We start from the raw sequence: 16345 nt of genomic DNA on the forward strand, positions 1-16345 counted from the left end.
AAAAAAAAAAATAAGTACTTTACACAGTTACCACACTCCAAAATTATTATTTCAAAGTTTTGGGTTTTATTTACAAAACTTCAGTACTAAATTACTAAAATATTTTAAGAACACGCGTTTAATAAATAAGTTTAAAGTTATAAGTTCGAATCTCATTTCTAAAAAGAATTTGTGAGTTTATTATAATTATTTATATTAATTATCAATTAAAATAATTTACTATATAATTTATTAAGAATAATAATTCATATCACATTCTATAAGTTAACAAATAAGTCCCTCCGTTAGTTAAAATTTAAATAATTTATTGATATTAACAACAAAAAAATTATATTTAACTCGATTGATTTATTAAGATACCCTCGTACGTCTTCACGCGTTAATGCATGTGAGGAGATATATTTTCACCGTGATAAGGGTAGTTTAATTAAAAAAAAATTATATAACCTGCAATAGTTAGTAATAAGTCAATTAAGGGTAAATATCAATTTTTTGGTTAACTATCAGCAAATTCGGTTAATTTTGACCAATTGGATAACTTATTTATTAGATGAAAGCAAATCTCAACAATGCTAGATGTAATTTCTCAAATCATATGGGTTTACGTGTAACTATACCAAATTTTATGAAAACGAAGTATAATTATTCCAAAAAATAACCATCAAAAGATAGTGAGCGAGTGAGTATGTAGATAAATAAATAAAGAAACTAAAGTAAATATTTAAAAAACAAACTGAAAAATAGAGACATAAAAATATGCTCTTCTTTAGTAGTACTATATAAGTGTTGCACATATTATGTATGCGCATAATTTTTACTTCAAAAAACAATTACAAGCATTTTGGGTTTTATTTAAAAGTTTGAAAACTTAATAGATTTGAAAGTTTTCACCTAATTATGGCTATTCGGATTCTGTTAAATTGAGATCCGATATTCCATTAATATGCAAATATTTGGAAAGTTTCGTGATAGAACTTAGATCTTGAATATTGAAATTTTGATTCAGCAGTTTTCATTTTGGTCCTCTTCTTATAAAAAATTATTCTTCAGTCGAATTATCTAGGAGTTTGAAGTTCATAATTTCTTTAGTGATATACTATTTAATTAGCATTTATTTATTAACTTATACTAATTTTTTTAGGCTAAATTACTTTTTAGCCCTTATTCTTAAAAAGTTTGTCGTCTCGGTTAACGAAAGAGGTTTAACATATGCGTTAAGGACTAATCATGAAAACAATTTTTTTAATCCAAAAATTTTATTATAATATATTTTATTGAGAAAATCCCATTTCAAAACTATTTTATTGAAAAAAATCAAAGGAATACCATTTTACTCATAATTATTAAGATTTTATTGTTTTTACACTAATTTACCATTGGCCGTTTTGCTTTAAGAAATTAATAAATTGAGTTATTTTGGTAGATCTTTCTTTTACTGGAGTTGCTGAAATGATAAGTTGTATTAGGACGATTTCAATTTTTTGTATGTTAAATATAAATTTATTGTATAAATCATAGAAAGTTAAAATTTTAATGAACGGGACGATATCGTATTAATTACCTCATAAATATTGTTTTGGTACTTTTAGAAAGGTAAAATAGACATAGAAATTTAAAAAAAAAAAAGATTTTGCAATTGATACTTATCATTTTGAACAAACAAAATAAAATTTCTATTAAAAAAATTAACTCTTAGTCTAGAAATCAGTAGGTCTTAAAGTTGATAGTTCAAAATAAATTATATGAATTTTATAGCTTACAAAAAGTTATTATAATGGAATTTTTAGTAATTCAACAAAAAAAAAACGTACAATTTAAATGGGAGCGTTATGAAAAAATTAAAAAAAATGATTTTCTTGAACAAGAATTGTGGTTCTGTACTTAAGAAGAAAACCAAACATGTCGATTTGTACTTTGTAGTCCAAAAACATCAACTTTTATAGGCTTCAAGACTTTCTAAATTGACTCATAAGTGTAAATAATTTAAATTAATAAATATACCCTATAATCACTAGATCTAATTTAAAAATAATAATAATTAAATGTGTCCCATTTATTTTCTCGAATAATTGGAAAAATATTTTTAGGTGATAGACAAATTTAGGAGAAATAAAAAAAATGTTGTTAGAAAATGCATAATTAGACATTGAAGTTAATGATGTATGAATGCAGTTGAAGAAAAGTGAATAGAAATGATATGAGATTGATATGTAGAGTCGCTTACCCGCCATAATTGATCTGGTGGTTTCGATCTGTATCAATTGGATGCCGCACTTATGAATCCAGCAAAGAAGTAAATTGATTTTCCAAATGAATTTCCAATAAAGAACCAACAATCTTCTAGTGGGTAAAGGTGTAAAATTCTAGATCTCTTGTATGGAGTTTTTAAATTTATCGCCCGGAATTTATAGCTTTTTGCAAGACTGTGTTGGTGCTGACGGTGGAATTTATCGCCCGGAGTTTATAGCTTTTTGCAAGACTTGTTGGTGCTGACGGTGGAATTTGTTGTTCGGAGGTTATAGCTTTCTGCACGACTGTGTTGGTGCAGATGGTGAAATTTGTTGTCCGAAACTTATAGCTTTTTACAAGACTGTGAATATGCCGATGATGTATTTTCTCTTATGCCGAGCAGTGAGGTGTACTGTCCTCATTTATATCTCCGACATCCACAATTTGTCGTATGCGGTCGTCGCAGTTTTCAAACGTTTGAATTTATTTCGATATTAAGATTTTATAGAGTAAGTTATGAATTTTATTCTTTTATAAGCATATTATAAGCAATACATTAAAATTTGACTTTTATTTTGGACCGAGTTTCTAAATTATAAAGTATTATGGTAAGCACATTTTGAAAAAAAAAATCACAAAATATTTTAACATAATATTACACAATGAAATATTTTATAAAATCATAGAGTTGAAATAAGCAATTGGTAGTTGTTTAGTGTAATGCATTGCACTTATTGAATTTTTAGGGTCTTGTATGACATTCCTAACATTTACCTATAAAATAAATCTGAAAAAGAAATATTGTAATTATTTAAATAATTGAAAGTAATGTACTTATGAAATATTTATTTAAATAATTGGTAATTGCCTAAGTAGATATATTATATATAATATCTTTTAGTGAAAAAGAACATTTCAGTTTTTGTATTAAAAAATCCAAATGATAACTTTACAGTAATACTATTTGTGATATGAAATTAATGGATGGAAATTTTTGAGATGGTAAATTGTATTATGAAGATTGCAGGGCTTTCAATGTTAAATACCACTTTATTATATAAATCATAAAAAATTCAAATTTTCATGAATTGAATAATAACATATTAAGTACCTCATAAATATTCTTACCAGAAATTCTAAAAATAAAATTACAAGTGATATTTGTTACTTTGCAAGACCTTAAAAGAATCCTTTTACAAAAATAACTCCATAAATTAATTATTTAATCTATCAAGTTAGGGGGATTAGTCTAAGAATTTTAGGATACAAAATTTGTTTTCATGGATTTTTTTGTAATTTTACTATAATTAGGTACATTTTTTCTTTTGAGTGTTGAAAATTAGGAAAAAGAAAAAATCTCAACAAGAATTGACTTTGTGCTTAAGAAGAATTTTATTTTCTTCAAAACTTTCTGAATTTAATTCCTGTGAGGTGTATTACTTTTTATTATATTTTCGATATCTGTCATTTATTACTTGTCAATTATGTGTCATCGACTCATCGTCAAAGATGTCTTAGTCTAGTGATTGAGTCTAAGACTAAAGTTTCATGAACAAGTTCGAGGTTATAAGATCAATACCCAACAAATTTGTGGGTATTTATCACACTTCATATAAGTTACTATAATTTATTATAGTCGTATTAATAAATTGGTTGAATTGAGACTCATTATAATATGTTGTTTATTATTTTTAGTATATTGAAAAATCATGCGTCTTCGCCATTTCTCCTCCCAAGCGTTCAGATTTATTTCTATATATATAACAATGTTTTTGTAAAGTAGATTATGAAATATCAAATTTTTTCCATAAATAGAATATAGGTAATACAGAATATTTGATTTTTAATTTTGTGCCCAGTTTCTAAATTATCAAGAATTGTGACTGGTGAATTTAGTAAATAGCCATAAAAAATTGTATAAGTATAATACTACACTTATGAGCATTCTCTAATGTCATAGGTGAATTAGTATTGACTTTTGTTTTCTACTATAATGCATTTCTTTCTTTAAATGTAAAATCACAAAGCAAATACAGGAAATATAAATGTAATTTCCAATCTATTGAGGAGTTTATTGTAATTAAGACAAATTTTTAGAAATACGCGTTATGTGATATAAAAATTGATATTTCTATATGTGTCCTATTATGATAAAACTTCCAATTTAACACTATCGTATTATGCTATATTTGAATAGAAAGTTTGAATTGAGACAAGAATTTGGAGAACGAACTTCAAATGACTTGACATAGGAAGAACTTTAAATCGATTAAATATTCAATAAAATATAATTTAAATTTATAATTGAATGATTTAAAATTATTTAAATTTAAAAATATCTAAATAAATTTGAAAAAATATCATTATTAAAGATTATTTCAAATCCACCAATCCATATGCAACCTAATTAGTGAAAGTGCAAAATATTGTGTTTCGCTGAGATCTTTTACCACACATTGATATTATACTAATAAATGGATGATTGGTATATTTCTTTTTTAAAAATTTAGAAAAAACATACATAACTAAATTAAAATATAATTTTAAAAGTGGGATGTGCATATCCTTGAGCAAAAGCAAAGAGAAAGCACACCTATTATTCTCTTTGTGTGCACATATATATATATATATAGTCACCTTGAATATGTAAATTAATTTTAAAAAATATAAATTGGTAAATTATTTATCAAGATATTAAGGCAAACATATGATTAATTAGAATTTTATATTCCTATAATTTTACATCAATATTAATTGTCTTAAAATTAGCAATCACTATTTTAAGATTGCAATTTTTTTTTTATAAAAAGTAGTAGGTAAACGAGTTACCATATTTTAATTATTCATTCTATATTAATTATTGATTATTATGTTGCGATCATTAAGTTCATTAGTTTAATTTTAGCAGAAATTCTAATTTATTTTATTTTTTTATAAAGTTAGGTTACCAAAATAAATTCATTTAATTTGCAAATTGTACATGAAAAAGATACAATGGATTGGTTTAATTTTAGCAGAAATGTTAACTTCTTCCATTTTAAAAAGTTCAGTTACCAAATTAAATCCTAAAATTTTGCATGAACACAAGAAAACCCTCATGACCATATAAAGAACACCAAAATTAAGCAATAGTTAATGTTCTTTATCAAAATGCTTAAATTACGTTTTGTATTTTTTATTTCAAATTTAAAAAAGCTGAATTATGTGAGAATTTGGATGATCAATTGATATTTTACTTTTATTTTACTTTTTTAATTTGGTTTTTCACTAAAATTGTGTAATATGATTTGGAATTGTCATTTCCTGGACTTTGTGTGATGAATCATATGTTTAACTTTAATGAGTGAACGATATAAGCTACTAAATACATGGTATACATATTTCTTGAACGCACGTATATTGCACGTGCAACTTGCACGCAATGTTTTCTAATAAATACATCTTATTAAATAACTAAAACCAACAGCTCCAAAACATCATCAGACAGTCGCAACAATTTTCTTCTACAGTTAAATTAGCTTCTCAAATGGTCCTTGTAAGAGTTGGACAATAAATATGAACAGCAACTACAATTCTAGTTTAGAAAAACAAAAAAAGGATTCTTCAGACAACAGATACTGTTACTTATATATTTCTTGGTATTCTTACATTTTGAATCATCCTACACCAAACATTGGACCTGCAAGCCTGGATGTATACCTCCTATCCTCGATATTTCACATTCTACGCTACGACCAACAAATCCAACTACAAAAAATTGTAACAAGCTATGGCAGAGAGGGGAGAAGCAGTTTTCATACTGTACATACAGCAGCCCACCAGCATTAAACAAGGGCTGAGGTCTCAGGCCTTGGCGATCGATTTATGTAGAACATTCGTTCCTTGAAATAACATCATTTCATAGCTCTTCATATATCGATCCAACTGCAATGCGGCAAACAGGTGCGAGTTAAAAAGAATTATACTTGAACACAAGGTAAGGTATTAAGCTAAGTGCATTTTTTTATCTCAGGGTGTCGCAAATTTGATACCATGCATTATTTGTATCATACATATGCTTAGTCGATTGCAATATCAATACCAATTATAAAGTTTTTGAAGCAATTGGGGTGTGCATCTATAGTGCAAAACTGGTACCATGTTTTTATGTAAATTGCATAGCTCGTGCTATATAGTCTATTGCAGTATTAGTTAAGTTTTTAACGGAATCCATTAAACACTAATTGCTGCGATAAATGACTCGTAAAAAAAGCACATAAAGTAGAAAGTAAGCATTGAGGAACCTGTTCTTGGCCGAGTTTTTCAAACCCAAATCTGTTTCTCCACAATGATTCTGCTTCATCAGCAGCAGGAAGTACCAGATCTTTCACATTGAGGGATGCTAAAAGACCCTCAATACAGTAGAAAAGTGTTTGAAAGTATCCCTGCAAAAGGAGTAGCCATTGAATATATGAAGCACCTGAAAAATATAACTCTTTTATATTGAATTTTCACACAATCGACGAAGCAAAGGGGAGTTGAGAAGCGCACCTTTCCCTGACACTCGCTCCTTGTCGCGACTAGGGGCAGCTCTGCAACTTCCTCTCCAAAAATTCGAAAAATTGCAGCAGATACCACCACCGAGCTGTAGAAATAATTGATTACAACAGAGGTCAAATTCGAAAAAGAAAAAGTAAAAATAAAAATGAATACACTAAAGATCATAATATTTCTTACTCGACCATCAGTACAGCACAATACATGCCACAAAAATCCTGGTCTTTGAAGTGCCTCCTGCAGATCATCAGAAATAGTAGACAGTATGTTCAACAAAAGAAGAGGTTTAAAGAGGTTCATAAAAACAAGGGCGTGCGCAAGTACAACAGACTTATTACCCATAAACCATATGTGGGATAAGGTCAAGACGGCCCGTGCTGGCATCAGAGATAGGATCAAAGCGGTCCTGAAAAAATGTGGTAGGTGGAAATCAAAAGGATGTGAAAGATTACTCAATCTTAGATAATGAAAGCAATTCTAGATCATATTTGAGAGTAAATATTGATTTCCAAGGTTCCTGTCAACAATGTACAATATAAACTACCGTGCAAATTCTGTGCAGACAATAGGCCTTTACTTCATATTGTCAATATCGGAAATGATAGTTCACATAATGAGGTATCTTAGCACTATAAATATTTAAAACAAAGACTTAGGGAAACAGCACACAGAATATACTCACATGAAAAATAGTGACAGCACCAGAAAGCCATGCCCTGGTGTCTGCTGTGGCCTTTTTCCCACGGAGCAGCCTCCATCTTATTCCAAGCTCCGGATTCTTTTGCAGATCTTGTCCCTCGCATTTCATCTTCAAAACATCCGAAAGAGCTTCCGGGAGCCTCTGCTCGCCATCCCCAATCAACTTCTGAAGGGCTGAGTTAATATTGTTGCACGGTCTGCAACAGAACCATTCACCTTTTGGCAACTCCTGCATTTTGTAAAGTACCATTGTTTAACAAGAGAAGACTTACGTGCATGTATCAATTGTGGAAAGCTGAGTGATTATAAGCACTCATTAAAGTCATGCAAACCTTCAGATCATCAATGTTTTGCTCCTTTAGACAACCGACATGGTATTCTTTCTCGCACTACAAAAAACAGACACATGGTTTATCATGCTTGTGACATGAGAAACGGCAGACCATCCCAATCAGTTTCTTAAACTATTTCAACACATAACATAGTACTACCTGATCACATAAAATAATTGTGCGGGCAGTAAATCCTGACTTGCAGAAATCATGGCCCCTGGAAAAACAAATCTCAACGGAGTTACCAAAAGCAGAACCCGAAAGCAAAGAAAAGAAAGGAAAAATTAAAGTAGATAGAGAACCTGCAAATCGCACATCCACCGATTTCAGGTTCAGATGTCCCAACAACACGAATGCACCGTTGCGTTATTGCTTCTAGAGGGTCAATACCAGGGACTCTTCCAGCAGCAATTGCATTTGCATCTGGCACTGCAAACTTTTCCTTTTCGAACATGTTTTGGCAATATTTGCAGTACCATATCCCTTGGGGAAGAACTGAGAGACCGACACATTCTGCACATAAACCAATAGAGCAAAGTGAGCTATCCGATAACCAGGTTGAAAGAGTTGGTAGATTGATTTACTGTTTCTTTTAGTAGGAAATCATGAATAGTATATGTTGCGAAGGCATAAATTTTCAAATAACAGCCTTCGTATGATTTTAGAAACATGCACGATGCACCAGAATAAAGAGTTCCATAACATGCTACAACACAACTATATTCTTACCAGTGTGAAAGCCTCGTGGACAGTTTTCACAGCATAGCAAATCTCCTCCATCCTCACATATTGAACAGAGATCATCATGTTCCTCTGTAGATGATTTACGGCTTTTGGATAGCTCGAGGGATAGCTGATGCAGAGACACTCCGTTGGAAGTGTATATACTCATGTACCTGCAAGCCAAGCAGACCTAAGTTAAAGTACAAATGTTCTGGTGCAATTCTGGTGCAGTTCTAGTGCAATATAATTATGGTAACCCCCTAAAAACCATCAAAACAACAGATTCAAAGAAACACTTGGTGCTGTTCTTGTGCAATGTAATTAATTATGGTAACCCTATAAATATCATCAAAACAACATACTCAAAGAAATACTTACGGTTTTCGACGGGAAGCAAAACCAGCATGAGCCTCAAACTGCGAGGGACTCACCTGTTCATCAACATCACAAACAAGTAATTTCCAGGTACAAGACAAAAGATGAATTATTAATTTTACATAACAAAGAAAACTCAAATACCACTTCTCTACAGCACGTGCAAAAGATACCCCCATCTTTCTTGTAACCCTCAAGCTTTTTCTGCTCCATAGCAAGAAAGAAGTAAAGAATTAACAATCATTCAACAAAAACTTGATAGATTGTTAGAAGGGTAGAACTACTTTTACAGCGTCCATAAGTAATTCTGAGAAAGTATTTAAACTCCAGAGATAAGGAGATAGTATTAATAATAAATTGCATTCACCTCTCCGTGCATAACATACGACAAAGCAGTACCCTCAGGAAGCACGTCTTCTGCTAAGACCGATTTATGCATTCTCAAATCCCTGCACAACGGAAAAGATAGGAATCAACTTTATGATACAAACAACTAGAGAAAGGCATTTTAAGTTTGAGAAAGATATTTTACGTTTGATACAAACAAGTATGAGAAAGATATGTTACGTTTAATCAGCTTTATGATACAAACAATAGGAATCAACTTTAGGATACAAACAACAGGGAAAGAGTGCTTACTTTCGTGTTAGCTTCCCTCGACGTTTCTCTTGTGGTTGACTATCTGAAGAAATTTGAGCACTTTCTGAAACCACAGGCGGATGACTAGAGGAAGCAGGAGCAGATGGACCAGCCAACGGAAACCTATAATGTTCACCATGAACAGACAACTTCAAATAAACAGAATCGATTTCTTTATCTTCCTAGTGTTCTAAGCTGTATATGTATTTGCCCCTCAAATAAATAATGAAAAAGAATAAGCTTGTGTTACATGATATGGATGCAAAGAGACTAAGGGAGAGAAGCCTTTTAATTTATTAACTTCCAATTATATGATTTGTTTACAGGCCTAAAAGACAACTATTATCTGTAATGTGGATTGTGCAAAACACTATTCAATTGTAAATATCAAGGTCTAAATGTTATCTTCTCTCCATTATTAGTTATTTTTTTTCATTTGCTTACATTCTGGGATCAATAACAGCTTAATAGAGAAGAATAATAACATAGACGAAGTCCCCAAGATGTTAATATACATTGTTTCCGTGAACTTATTTTATTGATGCTGAGATTACTGTGCAGAGATGTGCAATTCCAGTGTATATGTAAGGAGCAAGCACTTTACCAAATATAGACACAAAATGTGCTGTTGTGGTGCACATGAAGAAATGAACACTAAACAAATACAGATAGAGACGTGCAGTTCTAGAGCATATGTAAGCTAAGTACTAAACAAACATAGCTTCAATGCTTTAGCCATCAATGCAGGACAATTACCTGCGGCTGGTGTCACTGATCTGAGCATCACTGGCATCAGACTCCTTTGGCCGCACACATGAATCACAGAGGAGCATTGATCTTCCAGCACTGGCTTCAGGAATCAACTCTAAACGCATAAAGAGAAACGGAATGTTAAATATCTTATTCAAAAGCATATGCAATATTTGAAAGCAATGCATGAATATCACCTTTGCAATTGATGCAGAAAGCAGTCGTGTAATTTGAACGACCAATGGCGTTCAGGATTACAGATTCCAGTGACTCTGAAAGATTGGCCTTGCACGCGTTCAGCACATCCCTGAGACTCTTTCCATTGTCCAAAAATATGTACTCAGGTGGACGCTTATTTCCACTACCCGCGTGCATCTCAAATTGATTAGGCGTGACAATCTACATCGACAACACAAAATAGTTAGAACAGGAACGTGCAAATAAATTGCCAGTTAATAATGTTTGGAGACTTTACCTTTCTTTCCTTGCATTCATCACAAGAACATAGTATTCCAGCTCCCTGAATAACTCCCGGAAGCTCAAATTCTGGCCACTTCCTCCCCTAGAATTGTCACAAAGAAAAGAAAATCAATACATATCAACAACTAACCAAACAAAAAAACAATGTCGAATATTTTACCTTGGAGCCATGAACGTAACGAACATGTAAACCCTCAAGCAACCCCGTCTCCAGAAGATCCTTTAACTTTGTTGGGATCCTGTTTAACTCAACCTTCTTAGACATCTTCATCCTTAAATCAGTTGTTTCTCCAACTGGTCTTTCAGCCCCCACTTTCTGTGCTTCCCTCCTCTCTACAACAACTAAATCACCCTCCAAACCTCCCAAATCACCTCCTACATTAGACACGGCTTCTGTTGCATCCCTCTTCTCCACTCCCAATTTTTCACCTCCATCCTTTTTAGTTTTCTTGGATTCAGACCCTTTTACCTTACTACTAACCTTGTCAGCACTTTGCACGTTACCCTTGCTGGAACCAGCAGTACTCTGCGACCTAGTCATTCTCCTTCCGCCTGCTGGAAGCCCACCTATTTCTGATTGCGCCTTCATCATCATTGCAAACTCTCTCTTCATCCCAGCTCGAATGGAGGAGACAACTACTTCACCTGAATCCATGTCCTTTGGTTTTGCAACAGAAAACAACAGAAAGTAATATCAAGACATGTGCCTATTATCAAACATCAAAGTTCCATATTGTCAACAAAATTAAGATTTCATCAGGGATAAAACCATAAATATTACATGGGAGCAACCAAAAATCTCTTGATTATTAAGATCCAGTCACATGAAGGCAAACTGAATATACAAAAAACAACAATGCACTCGTGCACATGTATCTCAAGATCGTGCAAAGAGAAACAAAAACCATAAGTGAAATGTCATACTGCCTTACAGAAACCAAGTATATGAATCCTATAGGACAATTATTTGTAGAAGCCATATCTGTGCATAATATGTGCAGGATGAGTTCAAAAAGAAAAACAACTCAAGTTTTTTGCATGTTGATGTATGAATAGTCCACAAACACAATCCACCCTCACATCTGTTAAATATGTGCACAACATTTGCACGTGCATGTGCATGTGTACAGGAAAATCATTACAGAAAACATAGATGAACAATGCATAGGATTTTATAGCATAAGTGGCAATATACTAATGCACATTTCACAAGTGCAGTCACCTGTATTTCCATCTTATCTGTTAATACATAATTGTGAAATTAATTGTTAATTATTAAAGAAAACCACAAATTAATTTGCACATTTTTAATAAATAATTGTGGGATATATAGTAAATACAATCAATCAAATTAATTTCGGCGTTAGCAATAGAATAAAGAACCACAAAACTGAGAATTTAAACACTGAAGATTTGCTTACTTGGGTATTGTCTTTGGGTTGGCTATTGACTTTATCCATGACTGTAGCTGAAAACCCAAAAGAACTAACTTCAACATTAATTTATACGTACCAAAAATAAAATCAATGAATATTCAATAAGTCTGAATTTCATAATTTTCTTTAGTAATATATTGTTTAATTAGCATTGATCTTTTTTTGGAACTTATACTATTTTTTGGGCTAAATTACTTTTTAGCCCTTACTCTTAAAAAATTTGTCGTCCCAGTTAGAGAAAAAGATTTTACATATACGTTAAGGACTAACTGTGAAAATAATTTTTTTAGTCCAAAAGTTTTATTATAATATATTTTGTTGAGAAAATCCCATTTCAAAATTATTTTATTCAAAAAATTCAAAGGATAACCATTTCATTCAGAAATGATAAGTTGTATTACAATGATTTCAAATTTTTGTATGTTAAATATAAATTTATTGTATAAATCATAAATAATTAAAATTTTAATGAACGGAATGATGTCGTAATAATTAGCTCATAAATATTACTTTGATACTTTAAAAAAGGTAGCAAAAACCTTGAAAATAAAATATAAAAGATTCTGCAATTGATATTTATCTATTTGAAAAAACAAAATAAATTTTCTATTAAAAAAATTTAATTTTTAGTCTAGAAATCATTTGATCTTAAGGTTGATAGTTCAAAACAAATGATACGAATTTTATAGCTTACAAATATTTATTCTAATGGAAATTTTTAGTAATTTTTTTTTCAAAAAAAACTTACATTTAAATGGGAGCGTTATGAAAACAGAAAAACAAAAAATTGATTTTTTTGAACAAGAATTATGGTTCTGTACTTAAAATTAAAAAACCAAACATGTCAATTTTTAGTCCAAAAACATAAACTTTTATGGGCTTAAGACTTTCTAACTTTGACTCATAAATGTAGATAATTCAAATGAATAAATATACCCTATAATCACTAGATCTCATTTCAAAAATAAAATTTTAAATGTGTCCAATTGATTTTTCTCGAATAATTGGAAAAATTATTTTTAGGTTATAGAAAAATTTAGGAGAAATAAATAAATATTGTTAGAAAAATGCTGAATTAGACACTGAACTGATTGATGTAACAATGCAGTTGCAGAAAAGTGAATAAAAATGACATGAGATTGATATAGTAGAGTCACTTACCCTTTGAAATTGATCTGGTATTTTCGATCTGTATCAACTGAAAGTCACACTTTTGAGTCCTGCAAAGAAGTAGATTGTTTATACAAATGAATTTCCAACAGAGAACGGAAGATCTTGTAGTGGATGAAGGTGTAAAATTCTAGATCTTTTATATGGAGTTATTCAAAGTTGGTGCAGACGGTGGAATTTGTCGTCCGGAGTTTATAACTTTTGCAAAACTTTGTTGGTGGAGACGGTGAAATTAATCACTTGGATTTTATAACTTTTGCAAGACCGTGTTGGTGCAGACGGTGGAATTTATCGCCTGGATTTTATAGCTTTTTGTGAGACTGTGTTGGTGCGGACGGTGGAATTAAGCGCCTGGATTTTATAGCTTTTTGCGAGACTGTGTTGGTGCAGACAGTAGAATTTTTCGTTTGAAATTTATAGCTTTTTACAAGATTCTGTATCTGTCGATGATGTGTGTTTTCTTATGTGGAGGGCGGCGAGGTGTAATGCCCTCATTTATATCTCCGATATCCACAATTTGTCGTATGTCAATTATTGGTCGTCGCAGGTTTTCAAACGTTTGAATTTATTTCAATAATAAAATTTTGTAAAGTAGGTTACAACTTTATTCTTTTACAAGTATATTGTGAGTAATTCATTAAAATTTGATTTTTATTTTGGACAGAGTTCCTAAATTATAAAGTATTATGAAAATATTTTATAAAGGCATAGATTTAAGATAGGAAAAATTACAAAGGGATTCAGTAAGATTTTCCTTAATTATAAATACCTTCTCATTATTTAAAAAATTACAAATATCACAAATTTAAAAAAAAAAGCATGTTGCAATTTGCCTTTTTAAAATAAGCAATTGGTAGTTGTTTAGTATAATGCATTGCACTTATTAAATTTTTAGTGACTTGTGTGACATTCCTATCATTTACCTATAAAATACATCTGAAAAAGAAATACTGTATTTATTTAAAATAATTAGTAATTGCGTAAGTAGACAAAGTTTTGATGATTTACTTAAATAGTTTTGCTAAAATTCCCAAAAACTCATTATATATAATATTTTTTTAGTGAAAAAGCCCATTTTATTTTATTTTATTAAAAATATCCAAATGATAACTTCACACTAATACTGATGTTCATAAAAATAAGTTAATCCAAAGAAGTGTAAGCGATCCAAAAAGAAAACGAGAGGTCCGTAACATTTTAGGAGGCTTAAGGAACCTGTCAGGCTGGTCTAGTGGGAGTCCCCCAAACGAGAAAATCCCATTTCAAAATTATTTTATTCAAAAAATTCAAAGGATAACCATTTCATTCAGAAATGATAAGTTGTATTACAATGATTTCAAATTTTTGTATGTTAAATATAAATTTATTGTATAAATCATAAATAATTAAAATTTTAATAAACGGAATGATGTCGTAATAATTAGCTCATAAATATTACTTTGATACTTTAAAAAAGGTAGCAAAAACCTTGAAAATAAAATATAAAAGATTCTGTAATTGATATTTATCTATTTGAGAAAACAAAATAAATTTTCTATTAAAAAAATTAACTTTTAGTCTAGAAATCATTGGATCTTAAGGTTGATAGTTCAAAACAAATGATACGAATTTTATAGCTTACAAATATTTATTCTAATGGAAACTTTTAGTAATTTTTTTTTCAAAAAAAACTTACGTTTAAATGGGAGCGTTATGAAAAAAGAAAAACAAAAAATTGATTTTTTTGAACAAGAATTATGGTTCTGTACTTAAAATTAAAAAAACCAAACATGTCAATTTTTAGTCCAAAAACATAAACTTTTATGGGCTTAAGACTTTCTAAATTTGACTCATAAATGTAGATAATTCAAATGAATAAATATACCCTATAATCACTAGATCTCATTTCAAAAATAAAATATTTAAATGTATCCCATTGATTTTTCTCGAATAATTGGAAAAATTGTTTTTAGGTTATAGAAAAATTTAGGAGAAATAAATAAATGTTGTTAGAAAATGCTTAATTAGACACTGAACTGATTGATGTAACAATGCAGTTGCAGAAAAGTGAATAAAAATGACATGAGATTGATATAGTAGACTCACTCACCCTTTGAAGTTGATCTGGTGTTTTCGATCTGTATTAACTGAAAGTTACACTTCTGAGTCCTGCAAAGAAGTAGATTGTTTATACAAATGAATTTCCAACAAAGAACGGAAGATCTTGTAGCGGATGAAGGTGTAAAATTCTAGATCTTTTATACGGAGTTATTCAAAGTTGGTGCAGACGGTGGAATTTGTCGTCCGGAGTTTATAACTTTTGCAAAACTTTGTTGGTGCAGACGGTGAAATTAATACCTGGATTTTATAACTTTTGCAAGACCGTGTTGGTGCAGATGGTGGAATTTATCGCCTGGATTTTATAGCTTTTTGTGAGACTGTGTTGGTGCAGACTGTGGAATTAAGCGTCTGGATTTTATAGCTTTTGCAAGACTGTGTTGGTGTAGACGGTGGAATTTATCGCCTGGATTTTTTAGCTTTTTGCGAGACTGTGTTGGTGCAGACGTTGGAATTTATCGCCTGGATTTTATAGCTTTTTGTGAGACTGTGTTGGTGCAGACGGTGGAATTAAGCGCCTGGATTTTATAGCTTTTGCAAGACTGTGTTGGTGCAGATGGTGGAATTTATCGCCTAGATTTTATAGCTTTTTGCGAGACTGTGTTGGTGTAGACAGTGAAATTTTTCGTTTGAAATTTATAGCTTTTTACAAGATTCTGCATTTGTCGATGATGTGTGTTTTCTTATGTGGAGAGCGGCGAGGTTTAATGCCCTCATTTATATCTCCGATATCCACAATTTGTCGTATGTCAATTATTTGTCGTCGCAGGTTTTTAAACGTTTGAATTTATTTCAATAATAAAATTTTGTAAAGTAGGTTACAACTTTATTCTTTTACGAGTATATTGTGAGTAATTCATTAAAATTTGATTTTTATTA

At 30.8% G+C, this 16345-nt stretch overlaps 1 protein-coding gene across 1 annotated transcript; it reads right to left on the reverse strand.

Moving 5' to 3' along the window:
- Positions 1-5711: 5711 nt before the first annotated feature.
- Positions 5712-16109, reverse strand: LOC105170882 (uncharacterized). The gene is made up of 22 exons (XM_088884398.1): positions 15707-16109; positions 15459-15517; positions 13361-13419; positions 12185-12231; positions 10924-11421; positions 10759-10845; positions 10481-10682; positions 10290-10398; positions 9534-9656; positions 9262-9343; positions 9039-9098; positions 8898-8950; positions 8526-8692; positions 8099-8309; positions 7956-8013; positions 7797-7853; positions 7448-7693; positions 7104-7171; positions 6946-7002; positions 6760-6853; positions 6513-6653; positions 5712-6153 (listed from the first exon to the last, which is right to left on the reverse strand). Exons 4-22 carry the CDS (start codon positions 12221-12223, stop codon positions 6073-6075), a joined length of 2433 nt encoding a protein of 810 aa, XP_088740524.1. The 5' UTR covers positions 12224-12231; positions 13361-13419; positions 15459-15517; positions 15707-16109; the 3' UTR covers positions 5712-6072.
- Positions 16110-16345: the final 236 nt, after the last annotated feature.

The sequence above is a fragment of the Sesamum indicum genome, linkage group LG9 (assembly GCF_026168435.1).
Source record: "Sesamum indicum cultivar Baizhima isolate 11 linkage group LG9, ASM2616843v1, whole genome shotgun sequence".
In the NCBI taxonomy this organism is placed as follows: domain Eukaryota; kingdom Viridiplantae; phylum Streptophyta; class Magnoliopsida; order Lamiales; family Pedaliaceae; genus Sesamum; species Sesamum indicum.